Source organism: Cryptomeria japonica, chromosome 4, assembly GCF_030272615.1.
Source record: "Cryptomeria japonica chromosome 4, Sugi_1.0, whole genome shotgun sequence".
NCBI lineage: Eukaryota > Viridiplantae > Streptophyta > Pinopsida > Cupressales > Cupressaceae > Cryptomeria > Cryptomeria japonica.
Window position 1 is genome coordinate 125,806,769 of NC_081408.1, and position 14,686 is coordinate 125,821,454.

General features: G+C 36.3%; 1 protein-coding gene across 3 annotated transcripts in view; it reads left to right on the top strand.

Annotated features, from left to right (window-relative positions):
• Positions 1-14,686, top strand: part of LOC131074121 (protein MAEA homolog) — a 100,272-nt gene that overhangs the window by 15,293 nt on the left and 70,293 nt on the right. The window contains exons 2-4 of one of the 3 annotated variants that reach the window (XM_058010677.2): positions 4,232-4,298; positions 4,398-4,720; positions 5,699-5,893. In XM_058010677.2, coding sequence (XP_057866660.2) covers positions 4,430-4,720; positions 5,699-5,893 — 486 coding nt within the window. In that variant the 5' untranslated portion in view covers positions 4,232-4,298; positions 4,398-4,429. The other 2 variants (XM_058010679.2, XM_058010676.2) reach the window with 2 other exon arrangements.

Sequence of the window (14,686 nt, forward strand, 5' to 3'; positions counted from 1 at the left end):
GCGAGGTTTTCCTAGGGTATATGTATGTGTATTTTGTCTACATCTATGTTTTATGTTAATCTGATCACTAAAATTAACATCCAAGTCGTGGATTTCCTCTGGGCGTGGATTTCATCTAGCGTGGATTCCATCAAGGTGTGGATTTGTTGACCTCATGGATGAATTGAATCTCTTCCCTCAATTCATGGATTGAGTTGATCACACTAGCCCCTTCTTATCTTTACCATGGAAAGCACTTTATTTGCAAATTTTGAAGTCTTAAGGACAAATTTGATTTAGTGCAATTCTCATTCAACATAGCCCTTAGAAACTCCAAGTTGTGGTTTTTCTTTGGGCATGGATTTCATCCTGGCATGGATAATAGGAGATTGTGGATTTCTTGACCTCATCTCAAGGTCGTGGATTCTAGCAAGTCGTGGATTTCTCCACTTAATGGATTTTTTAGTTTCATCCACACTTTGTCTCATCATGATGTCAATTTTGCCTTTGGTGAGGATTTTATCCTTGAATTTCCTTCCGAAAATCGAAGGAAAACTAGCCCATACTTCACCTGTATTTTTTCCTTCATTCATCTTTCATCTTCACCTCTCATCTTCTTGAAATCCCTCATCATCCACTTAGGCTTAATTGATACTCCCTTCATCATCCCACCTTTAAGATACAGATTTGCTTGAGGATTATTCAATCACCCCGAGCTTTCATCACGGAATTCATGCCTTGACTTAGCCATTTCTTGTCTGAAGGTTGCATTGTGAAGCCTTGCTCAATGAAGCTCTTGACTCCTATCTAACACTTAAGCACTAAGCCGAGAAAACTCAAAACTAGGCCAAAGGGAGACCTGATTTCTGCTAGATTGCCCGAGACGCCTAAGACTACTAGCAAAAGTGGGGTTCCCCATTTGCAATGGGGCGATGTGTGAAAAGGTCACAACACTAACCATCGGATTTGAACTTCAACTCCATAATTTGATAGATATGCATGTATTTGCAAGTGAGTGCAACCATTGCACTCCCAAGACCAAATTCGTCTCACCAGCCAATCACATAGAAGTCTTCTTGCATCTTATGCCCTCCTCGAGTTAACTTCATCTGCTAGACACTTCAATTGCATGGGATAGTAAACCCATCAACTACTGTAACATTAATGAAGAACACAGGTTTACTACTGAGAGGGGGGGGAGGGGGGGGTGAATCAGTTGTAAATAAAACTTAATTACTTATCCAATTAAATCTTTTCACAAACTTAGTCAAAGCTTATAAACTTAATTCTGAAAATGAAAGCACCAAACTGATATCTGAAAGATACACCACAAAGAAACCAATGCACAAAAGTTTACGTGGAAACCCAGGATGGGAAAAATCATGGTGAGAAATGCCGCTAGGATCTACTGTTCTAGTTTAACCTCACAGTTAAAACTTCAATTACAATCTTTTAGGGCACCAACCCAAGGAATCACCCAACCCCTTCTGAGAGCACCAACTCCCTACTCAAATATCGACATAACAAAGTGAGCACCAACTCAGCATTCCTAAAGCATCAACTCTAAGAATGTAATTACAAATAAATCAACGCTGTTTACAAATCTGAAATGTAGACAAGTAGAACATTACAATCTGCACAATGCCACCCTTCTGAGATTTTGAGTTGTCACAACAATAAAAACCTTCATCTGTCTCCTTATAATTCAAATCTGCACCTCTCTTTATAATATAAACTTTATCAGTTACTTTCAAATGCTCTGTCACAACAATAGCTACCTGAATATGTGCAACGTTAAATTCTGTGTGTATAAACTGTTTGAGAACTGAATACTGAACCAAGACCTGAAATATAACTGAAGACTGCCAACTACTGCTTTGTTATATCTATTGCAGATGAACACAGATTATGCTTATTAACAGCACTTTACAAGTTCTTTTCTTCACAACCTTTGCATAGATTTAAAAAAAGAACATGAGATACAGTTATACCTGATCTGAAAAGATTTACCACATCACTGCAGCTGTAATGACACTATTCTTTTTATACCAGCGTATCTTTGTCCTACTTTCACTACTCTGTATTTCCTGCCTTCTTACAAACTTCTGTATCTTACATCAATCACAGGTTAACCACTGAACAACTGTATTCTTCTCACTGAACTTATACACACCAGATTTTATATATAGAAACGATGACTAACTCTCTTTTCATATCGAAAACATTTTATACATGAGTGCTCAGAGATATTTTTTATGTTTATATATATCCATGTAACTCAGACTCTGTTTTATTATCTTATCGCCTCATTCAAAATCAAGAACTTCAATCAGCAAGATATTTTTAAAGTCTGAAGTGGTTGAAGAATGTGTTTGAGGAAGTTATATCTTCCTTATAGTTCTAAGTTTCTAACTACCTTCAACTTCCAAAGTAAGTTAGTTATAAACTTAAACTTTGTTTAAAAACATTGCCAAAAGTTTTCAGAACAAAAATAATGATTAGTTTCGTTACAATTAACAAACAGTTGACTCCCAACTGTTAACTTCTTAACCACTTCCCAAACTACCATTTAACTACAACTTGTCTTTTTTTTAAAAACAATTCATTTCAAGGATTCACATTGCTGTATGACAAAACACGTATCAATGAAGGCAATTTATTAGAAACGTTTTAATTCAAAACTCAAAGTATGCTGGTATCAAATATCTGTTTCAGATATGGTGTAGTCAACAATATAAACACAAGATGGTAATAATGTCGAATTTCATTACACTGTCGCGTATCCATTATATCTCGATTGTTAACAAAAACTATGTTGTTCTTTCTCTACTGAGCCTGCAACCATTTCCAGTCCAATATGTTCTTTCTCTACAAATAACAGAATCTGTAATATTACACAACTATTTCCAGTTCAAAGTAGGAAAACCAGGTGACATCAATGACAAATATGCCAACAATTAAACCCATCAAAATCTTTTGTCCTTAAGCCTAACTTAGCCATCAAATCCTCATCAATGAAGTTGTGGGTTGCCTCACTAGCAATCGAAACTGTCACCCTACGACCTTGTAAGACTCCCTTAACTCAAAGAGGGTAATATCTAGGTGCTCTAGAAAGTACTCCAAGTTTGCCACTTGAAGCATATTCTCCTACCTTCTCCTCATGTTCAATCTCATCTAAGACAATCTCGGCCGCCATTGGATTTTTTTTCGACAATGGAATGTATTGCATCATGTGCTACTATTATTCCATCCATGATGGACCTTCTTTGTACAAAACCACTTTGCTCCTCTGAGATGGTCTTTGGTAATATCAGTTTTATTCAGTTTTCCATGGCTTTGGAGATTATGTTTTATAGGGTGTTACATAGCGAAATAGGTAGGAAATCATCAAATGACTCAACACAACTTTTCTTGGAAACAAGAGTGATGAAGGTGTTATTGATGCTCCTCAACATTGTGCTTTTCTTCCTCGACAGCCTCCCAAATCTCCTTCCCCACAATATGCTAGCATTTTTGATTGAGGCTTTCTAGAAAACCATCCGTGCCAGAGGCTTTATTTAGCATCATTTGCCATTAAGGCAACATTGATTTTCTCTTGGGTGAAAGGCTCTTGAGTATCTTGTTTTGTTCCTCTCCCAGGACTTTCGGGATACAACATAACAAAGCTTTTTGAATGTTCAAATTGGATCCTTCCCAATTATTGGGAAGGTTTTGAAAGAAATTGACAGCTTCATTGCCAATTTTTAAGGGGTTAGAGGTACTTACTTGTATAAGGGGCTTGAAGAATACCATCAATAACGGATCAGTAAAAGATATCAAGATGATATCAATTGACAATTGAATTATTTCCGCCTGCAAAATTAGTGTGTTGAACTTATGCACTTTATAATGTTGATTCTAAATTTATAGACTAAACATTCCTCACAGTTCCACATATGAATATGTCTGAACAAAGGTGCCTATTTAAAATCTTATATTTTATGAGAATATTCATCTAGTAAGAATTGTTGCTATTCATTTGAAAGCATGGCATAGACTGTTCTCTATGGTTAATGACGTTCTCCTATTAGACTGTTTTTTAATGTTGGTCTTAGTGACTTTCTTATTGAGGTAAAGTTAATTAGTAAGTGTTATCGTATTCTATTACTGTCATTGTATGTGCAAGCTGGTTGCAAATTTGCAACTGTTCTTGCATCTTACAAATCACGTTGCATTCTTTTTCTATTTATATGTTTTACTGACTTATTCACAGTTATAACAAAGGCAAAAATATGAAGTTCCTTGCAACTGGATTCAGAAAACTTGGCGTAAATTCTTAGGTAATTTTTTCTTCCAGGAATATTTGGCTTTGGACATTAAAAGATATGGGAAACTTAATGCTGGATTAAAGACTTATCCAATTATTTCCGGCACGGTAGCATCTCTCAGAGGCCTACTTTGTCCTATCAAGATGGAACCTGATGTTTTAGCAAATGGCAATACAACACCAGCAGCTGCCCCTCAATCTTCAATACGTCAAAATGACCATCTTACCGAGTCATTGAAGCTCGAAGATCAACTTATGAGAGTACCATTTGAACATCTAAAGAAATCAATGAGGGCGAGCAGTAGAATGGTTGAGAAAGAGATGAATGCTGTGGTGACTGGGGTTGCAGAAGCTGTGGAAAGGGATATGTCAAAAGAAGAGGCTGTGCAACACCTAACTTCTCTTGTATCTCGACTTCAAGGTCTGAAAAGAAAGGTATGGAGTTTGCTCCATTTCTTGGTAAATTGTTCACATCTAGGCATATTCATTTTTTCCCTTTTCCTGATTTGCACCTTTGATTCTAGTTTGTCATTCCTTAGACTCTAATGTAGGATTATATATCAATTTTGATCCCAAACTGGTCTTTTCCCTCTGGGCAACAGTGGGACAACACATAAAGACCTAATTTTACTCAAAAAACAGATTTCTAGATAATCTCGAGGTTGTGAGTTGTACGTTGAAGTTCAAATGTCAAAATTGAAAATTTCAAACTTCAATCTCTTGCAAGATATAAAATCAATTACAAGCAAGCTGTATTTTGAGTTGTATGTTAATAAATGTAAGGATATAGCTTGTCTTAAGGCCATGACCTAGCTAGACTCCAGTTTGGCATATGAAACTCTCCTTTTGGAAGTCTACAGGTGGATTTTTCTGTGTTTACCTTATCTATTTTTTGAAATTTGTGCCCCAGTTTTTTATTTCATGACCAAGCTAGGGAGAAAATTGGACCTTGCCATATAATATTCTCCTTTATTCCTTTTTTGGTTCCACTTTACAACACCAAAAGAAATATTACAAGTGCACCTATCAGATTGTGAAAAAATGGAATTGCTACTGCAGTTTACTCACTTGATCAATTTTATTTTTTGATTCAGGATATTTTACAGTTGATTGAGTGCATGTAGCATGTAATAGGTTGCTATCATGGTTGTTAAAGATTTTTTATGTTTTTTCATCATATCAGCTATCAAGACTTTGGTGATGCTAAATGTTTTGATATGATTAGCTGCCTTTTCATTCATCCATTTGTTGAATGCACCTGTGATATAATGTAAAATTGGTCTATAAAACACTTACATAGTTTATTTTCATAACTTTGATCTATTTCTTATTTTTGTGTAACATCAGCCTCTTATTGGCTCTGAAACTAATATTGTTTGTCTTTTCTGTTTATTGTCATAATATGTTTTTCAGCTAGATGAGAGCAACAAGAGTGAGCAGTTGAAGGTTCAGAAATGCCGAGTAAGGTTAGACCATTTGAGTATGCTTCAGACAGAAAACCAACATGAATGGAATAGCACACGTGTGAAGAGAATTCTTGTTGACTACATGCTACGCTTATCCTATTATGACACTGCCATGAAGCTTGCCGAAAGCTGTAACATACAGGTGTCCACTGCTTTGCACTCAACTAGAAGTTTTTGATATTTTAGTGTTATGTTTCAAATGTGTTGAAGATTACAACAAACATATTACTGTAAGGTAATCTTTGTATCAGTCAAATTGAAGTGTACAATCTTGTTAAACAATCTAATAACTGAAAATAGGAATGAATGGAGAAGGAAAATTACAAGAATACAGGGAAGACCATGCAAAATATTTCTTCTTACTGTTTTCCATTATTTTTCTGCCTCATGGATTTCATTTCTCTGGTAAACAACTATGCTTTCTATTGTTTGTGTTGGATATTTTGTCATTGTTGTCATAGGATGATGATTCGAGGTTGTATAAATCTCACAGGATTACTCAATGTAATAGATTGAGCTGCCTGTTTGTCTGCTTGAGGTGCTTGAGCTGACTGCTTGGATGGTTGAGGTTCTTGGTTGGTTGGTTCAGCTACTTGGTTGGTTGCTTGCATGAGCTGGTTGGGTGTCTACTTGAGCTGTCTGTTTGTCTACTTCACCTGGTTGGTTGTTTGCATGAGCAAGCTGCTTGTTTGCTGTCTTGTGCCAAGTTAGCTTATTTGCCATGTCATCCTAGGAGGTTTGACTCTTCCAAATATGTCGAGTAGAAAGGGAGGCATGATTATTTTTTTATGGGGTGCAATTATCTTGGTTTTGGTGGCTAAACATGGTATGCCTTCATCCCGAAATTAATGGTTTGCATCAGAAATAAATGAAAGGCATTCTTGAGCTGTCTGTTTGTCTACTTGAGCTGTCTGTTTGTCTACTTCACCTGGTTGGTTGTTTGCATCAGCAAGCTGCTTGTTTGCTGTCTTGTGCCAAGTTAGCTTATTTGCCACGTCATCCTAGGAGGTTTGACTCTTCCAAATATGTCGAGTAAAAAGGGAGGCATGATTATTTTTTATGGGGTGCAATTGTCTTGGTTTTGGTGGCTAAACATGGTATGCCTTCATCCCGAAATTAATGGTTTGCATCAGAAATAAATGAAAGGCATTCTTCTTTGGAACAGATACTTTATCTTATTCACCCTCCTTGGTGCGACGGCTTGTAGAGCTGTTAAGGTCTTTGTGAGTGGGGCGGGGAATCTCTGACTGCATTGCGTTTGGAACATTCTTTTTCTATTTTTAAAACATTTGTTCCTATCGTGCCTTTGACGGGTCATCTCCTTGGTTGGATAAGAAAAGCTTTTGACAGAAAACTTTACGTGAGTAACTATTTTCAGTATCGTGTTGTCTGAAAAAAATCATTGTTGGGCTGTCCCTATCTATTTTGGAAAGAAAACGTTAGTGGATGTTTTGATTTTGAAATATACGTGTGCGTGTCAAAAAGGATATGGTTGAAGTGTTCAGATATTTGAAAAAAAAGTTCATCGTTAAAGTAACGACTACAATGTGAAGATTTTAATAGATACAGCAATGTGAAGTTATTATGTTTTATTATGTGTTTGTACATTTATGAAGTCTTCTGACTGAGCTGGAAAACGTTTTAAGATTGTGGGAGTATTTCCAAAAAGGAAGTGAAGTTTATCAAAGTAGGGGTATGGGGAAGATGGTGGAGCTTATCTGAGATGCGTGAGATGAAAGAATGTTACTGTTTTGGTTTGCTGTGAGCTTGTATTCTTTGATATATCTATTGCTGAAAATAGAGGTGCTGTGTAATTTTGGATTGGGATTATAGTTCTGAGAGGTATTTTGAGTTTAAGTGCTCCATGGAGAGTTGGTGCTCAAACTGTGGTTGGTGCCATAGCTGTTTGGAGTTGGTTCTCCATGGAGAGTTGGTGCTCTCTGGCAATTGGTGTTCTTTTTGTAATCAGGGTTGGTGCCCATTTATGTTAATAAAAGCTATTTGATGCCGTGGTTTTTTTATCCGAAAGGGATTTCCATGAGAAATCTTTGTGTTTGTGTCTTAATGGTTGTTCTCTTTATGCTTTATATGGTTTCATGCATTTATAGTTTTTAAAAAAATTTAAAATACTGATTTACCCCCCCGCCCTCTCAGTATTTCTTGTGTGCTTCTCAGTTTGTACATTACATTCTACTTCACAATATAATTGAGTTCAATATTGGCTTGTGATGCGGTGCATCTGATACCTAACATAGAAAATGAAAATTGCAAGCATACTTTGACTGGATAATGTTGGGATTGTTCAGAAGCTAAGTTAATTGTTTGGGTTTGGGCACAGCAAATATTTTTTGGAGTTGGGTTAATCTGTACAAAAAACATCTCAAAATCATAAATATATATTTTACCCATGCACAAAGATTTAATGTCTCCGGGTTGTGTATATATTAGATAAAGATTTAAATAGGCCAAGGATAAGATAATATTATGAATTTATCCCAGCAAAATTTTTTAACCTATTATAAATATATAGGTATATTTGTCAATTTATAACTGCCCAATGTGGTGGACACTTAAAGGTGTCAAAATGCAAAGAATTTGTTTTTTGATATTAATGTGAAGCCATATTATTGCTATTTACAAAGAAATGGATCAAGTTATATCAACACCACAAAAGCACCATTTTTTCACACATGCTCATCAGGAATTGTTGGATGGAGAAGTAATGGCATTCTGACCACATTCTACTCCTTTCTGTTGGAGATATCACATCATTAGAAGGTGTACATACTAGAATGTTAGTAGAAATGTTAAAAATTAAATAAAGGTTAGTAGGTTTGAAAGTAATAGTTAGTTTTGGTAAGCTACGTAGGTAGTTGTTGTAGAACACAATTCTACTACTGAGAGGGCAGCGAGGTGGGGGGGGGGGGGGGGTGGGGGGTGAATCAGTAGTAGAGCAATTTTTTATCCTTAACAAATTTAAAACTTTGATGAACTTTGTAAAATCTGAAACTGAAACTGAAACTTAAAACTGAGACAAGTGCAACCACACAATAAAGGAAACACACAAGAAATTACATGGAAAACCCAGATTGGGAAAAACTACAGTGAGAAATGCTGCTAGGATCCACTGTCCTAATCCAGCCTCACAAATGTATGATGTGTACAAAATATTTAGGGCTTCAACCCAAAGGAATCACCAAATTCCTTCTGAGAGCACCAACTCAGTATCCTTGAACATCATACAAAAGAAAGTTATATATCAACCACCTTATCCGTATTTTCTGATCTGAATAATTACAATTACCGTACTAAATGTAGATACACAGGTTTTCACAAACTGAATATTAGTTTCATGGAATACTCTTGAACGCCTTTGCACTTGATAATTTTAGTCTTCTGCAAAACAAAATGTGTATGATCTGAAAACTGTTTGTACTTTCTACAACCCTGTCTACAAAATAAGTCACTGCTGTTATTCACACTTCCTGACAATCTTTATTCTGCAAAACAAAATGTGTATGATCTGCAAGCCATCTGTACCTTAAACAACCCTGTCTACAAAAACTTGAATCTTGAATCCAAAGCCATCAATAAAAATGTCAATAAGTCACTGCTGTTATTCACACATCTTGACAATCTGTATCTACAAGCATGTATTATTCAGAATAATTCTTAAACAATTCAGACATGTCTTTTGAAACTATCTCACAAATGAAATATGACTGCAAGATACTTATCAAACATTCATGAATGGTATTACCCTTCTTTATACTGCTGTCATCTACAGAGAAGTTCTATCAAAGCCATTGTATTTGAATCTTTTCAACAAACATTGTCACCTGTTCCATCTATTCGATTCTTCAAAGGCTTGCAATCACAAAAACATCATCTCACCCATATTACTACAAACAATGCCCAGTCAGTTGATAGCTATAAATTAGTTTTGAATGCAGTTTGCAACTGTCTAAACAGTTATGGCAACTCATTGAACCAATTGCTTTTATATGCTTTTCATAAAACAAATGAACAATATTCTTCTTCCATTAATTCTAGAGTAGTTTTCAACGGTTGGTTGGTTGAAAGATACAACCAACTCTTTAACCACTAAAGTCTTCATCGTTGAATACCTTAGAAGCAGCAGTCATAAACTTATCAATTCCACCATAACCCAGATTTATGAAAATGGTTCGAACATCTCGAACAAAACATGGAGAATCAATCTGAAATAATCAGAATATCAGAAAACACAATATTCAGATCTGCATGTACAAAACCATGAGGTATACAAAAATCGATTGCAAACTAATGTCCTTCAAGTTCACACACTAGAAATCGCAGTCTGAAGCAGCCCGATGATATCTACAGAATAACAATCATTCTTATCAGTGATATGAAGAAGAACATCATTCGATGGTACTCATGGGGTATTGAGTGGTAAAACAAATCTCAACCCAAAAACTTTCATATCAGAAATCAATGCAAATTGTGTATGAAGCAATAGATACATTTGTTTGGTCTGCTACTGTTTTGACATCAATGACAAGTTTGCTAACAGTAGTTTGGGTGGTTGAAGGTAAGTGACTTATGGCTTATATAAGCCAATGTATTCCAAAGTATTCATCAATCTTGAATAATATATCTCAGTTATCATTCATGTGCAATCTTGGTATAATTTAATTGGTTTCTGTCCATTTAGTATTTCAATGTGGTATCAGAGCAGAGGCAAATGAATGGAGGATGAAATTTAGAAAAAAAAAATTCATTGAAGAAGCAGTATGAAATGAAGAAGATGAGAGAAAAGTGAAGAACATATGTAGCATGCGATCTTTGAATGGAATGAATCTGGAAAGCAACAAGCCTAATGATCAACTTGCTGGTCAATGTTGATGATTAAGTTAATTCCATGGAAGATTTTGATTTGATATGATTCAAATCAACCCATCAGAGAGGTGCTCTGCATAGACACAACATCCGCCTAGTTGGGTTTTTAGTCTATGCCTTAATATATTTGATCGTTTGATCTGGTGAGCAGCAATATTTTAAAATTTCAGGTGCGCCATGCAAAGCAATGCTGGACGATTGAATGTAAAGATTTTGGTTGATGTTTATTGTTTTTGGTGGATGGAATCTTGATTGACATTTGATGACACTTTTGAACTGGTCAACAGGTCTTCTCTTCATTTTAGTTTAACCAGCTTCCTGCAACTGTTAGTGACTCAGCATATATTCTTTTTATGGTCACAGATAAGTATAGGGAACCTTTTATTATTTAAAGCATGTTGGAAGTAATAAGAACTATTTTAAACGAGTGGCTTCTATTTTGTTTCATTCAAATTTGTTATAATAATTTAAGGTGATTCTGGTGAGAAGCCTGGCATGCATTGACGTCTTAGTAGTGATTTCAATATTGTGTTATAACAGTAAATGTCATTGATATACACTTATTATAAAGGCGTTGAAAATTGATTTTTCAGGAGTTTGTAACACAGTTGGAGAGAAGGGGGATTTGAGATGTTGATGTTACTTGGAGGTCACAAGTTTGAATTGCTCAAAACTATATTTTAGATGTCATGTCGTTCAGTACATCTCTGTGTTCAATGAAATTGCTCAAAACTATATTTCATTGTTCAGTACATCTCTGTGTTCAGTACATCAGAGTCATGTCATTCGGTACTTCTATGTTCAATGAAATTGGGAGAAATAAGAGCTTGTTTTGTTTAAGAAGAAATAGTTGTATGACTGGCAGTTTTATAGGTTTTGGAATCTTCCAGATCTGTTGGTAGTGTTATTTTTCAAATTTGGAGATCTTTTATCATATTTTTTGAATAAATTGTTTGTACTGGATGCATTTTGGGTTGAAATTGACACCCAATGTTTTGTGCTCTCAAAGATTGTAAAGAGAAGAAAGAAAAAGATGACTATTTCTAGATGTTTATTTATTTATGAAAGACAATATCAAATTAGGATTGCTTTGCTCTATTTTGGGCCCCATGTTCACAGAGTTAATACTGACCTTGGCATCTATATTTGTATTCATTTTTTTTAGAATGCTAAAATTTTATATTCTAGCAATTGCAGAATTCGGATTTCAGTTTGGTCGGTCTTGATCGATTTTTGAAGAGGAGAAGGGATCTGTTGTAAACTCAATATCGATTGGTGCCTAGATAGTTCAGGAGTGTGCGGATATTAGGAATTATACCCTTCTGAGAGTCATGAGACAACTTGATGGAGCACCGTGGATGTAGCTCAACATGGATTGTTCTCCAATAATTGGGAGATCAGTGATTTGGGAGTTCAGGGAGGTTGTAATTTGGAAAATTGGGAATTCAATTCAGGAACTACACCTTTACGAGGGTTATGAAGCCACTTGATGGAGTTCTACTTGGTTTAGGGTGTGTTTTTTCAGATAAAAGCTTCTAATGGATATATATTTGTGTGTTTTTTGATCAGCATGTTTTGTTGTGTGTAATGTAGACCTCACGAGAATGCAGTGCTTATATATAAGTATTTGCACAATACTAATTTCTTACCAAAGGACTGATAAAAGTTTTTAATATATTTTGCTGTTCACGTTATGGGTTAGATTGCCAGCAATATATGTGCCTGCCAATTTTCAACAGAAGACAATTTCCATTATGGAAGCAATAATAGCAAACATTATCTATATTACTCAATCCAGATCACATACTTTCATAGCAGATAAATAAGTCCAGCAACAGGGACCCTCAAAACAATTTGCATTTTGGAAGAAATAATAGCAAACATTATCTTTATTAATCAATCAGATTACATACTTTCTTCACAGACTAATAAGTCCAGCACCAGGGACCCTCAAACATCGCTCAGACTCTACACAAAAAATTGTGCAGCCCAGCTACAGGGCATTTGATTCTACTTTCATCAATTCTGCCTGGTATTCACAGACCCAGGCAGCCTGCAAAAGAAAATAAATTGCAGCTACATCTTTTTATCTCTCTCAGCCATCCTCTACTTTCATTTATTTATCTCTGAATCTGTCGAAGGAGGAAGATATTCTGCAAGTTTTCTCTATACTGTCCTTGCTAACTTTCTTCTCATACATGTTTGTTTTATAAAAAACACCCACTTACAATAGCCAGGCTGCTAGCCAACAATATAGCTGCCACCAGCCAAGGTAACTGCCATTGACTTTAAGGACATGATAAGAAATAGGTATTGGATAAATGATCTAGCAGCTGTAGTCGTGGTCTGATAGTTGTGGTCAGGTCAGTCAGCACTGTCAGCTATGATTAGGAATATGGTGATTAAATGTGACACCAGTCTTTATTTGGAAATATTCCTCTGACTCCAGTTCCGCTTCTAATGGTTTTCATTTATGAGTGTTCTGACTGAAATTTATTGGCTGTGACAGTGGGCACCCAAGTAGAAGGGTGCTGTAATGCCTGCTCCTGGTAGATAGTTACCCATATTACTTTGAATTGCTTAGACCGCAAATTCTTAATCGAAGCAGTAATCCTGTTGCTAGCTGCTTTATGTTAACCAGGAACGAATGTTGACATGATGTTGTACCAGTCACTTCTGCTTTGGAACTGTTTTGGAGGATTGGGAATGAAGAATTTTTTTAGGAATTGGAATGTGTGAGAATTTGCCAAGATCAAAGGCACAATGAAAAGTATAAAGAGAGACAAAAGAATGACAAGAACAAACTGTATTCTCATCAATATGCAAATGATCAACTGGATTAACCAATACAATGAATATGAGCCTGCTTATATAGGCAAGGCCATATGGATATGTGAGCACACAATCATGACATGTGGCTCAATGAGAAACAAGGGTAGGTAACAAATATTAGGGGTAGGTAGGAGAAATAATATAATATTCCACAAGAGGTGGATGACCCACCGAATGTGGAGTGTAACAGCAAGATAAGACCACAAAAGGTGAAATTTCTCTTACAAGCTATATCCCTATGTGCACACTTCCCTAAGTGTCTCATATCCAAATTACGAAGAGATGCATTATCCTAAGTTAACTTAAGTAAAGTGTAATAATATCCATGATGAATATTTATTTACACCAACACCCCCCCTTAAGTGCAACTTAGGGGAATGAAGACTCAAGTCAACAATGCAATATGGGTCTCGACTACTAGGCCATGATAGGTACCCATGTACAATATGCAAATGCAAGCAAAACTATGCAATACAATCTCTTACAAACGGAGAAAGGGAGAAAACCCAGTGGGAAAAAACTCCCCCCCCCAAAAAGAGATGAATTTAATAAAGACTCTCAAAGAAGAAGGACAAAACCTCGAAGAGGAAAAAGTCCCCCCCATAAGAGAGGAAGGAGAAGTCTGATGACCCCCTCTAATGAGACATCCCGCACCCCCAAGAGAGCTTGCAACTACTGGAACTTACTTTCGGTGAAAGGTTTGGTAAAGATGTCAGCAACCTGCTCCACCGTAGGACAATACTGCAAATCAATGACCTGGTCCTGAATCAGCTCTCAGATATAGTGCTTATGGATCTCGATGTGTTTGGTCCGCTGATGTTGGACTGGGTTCTTCGAGATTGCAATAGCACTCTGATTGTCGCAATGTAGAACTGTCGGCCGTGGAGTGGTGAACCCAAACTCTGTGAGAATCTGCTGAAGCCAAATGGTCTTAGTCACTACGTTAATAGCTCCTCGATACTCAGCCTTAGTCGAAGAGAGAGCAATAGCATGCTGCTTCTTGCTCTGCCAACAAATGGGGCTTGAACCAAGGTGAAAGTTGTAACCTGAAGTAGACTTACGATCATCAAGATCACCAGCCCAATTGGAGTCTGTGTAACCAACCAAGCGAAGTTCTGTGCCTGCTGCATAGTGAATCCCATAGTGATGTGTACCCTGGATGTAATGAAGGATGCATTTGGCGGCTTTCCAATGAAGCTCATGTGGTTCCCGCATGAAGCGG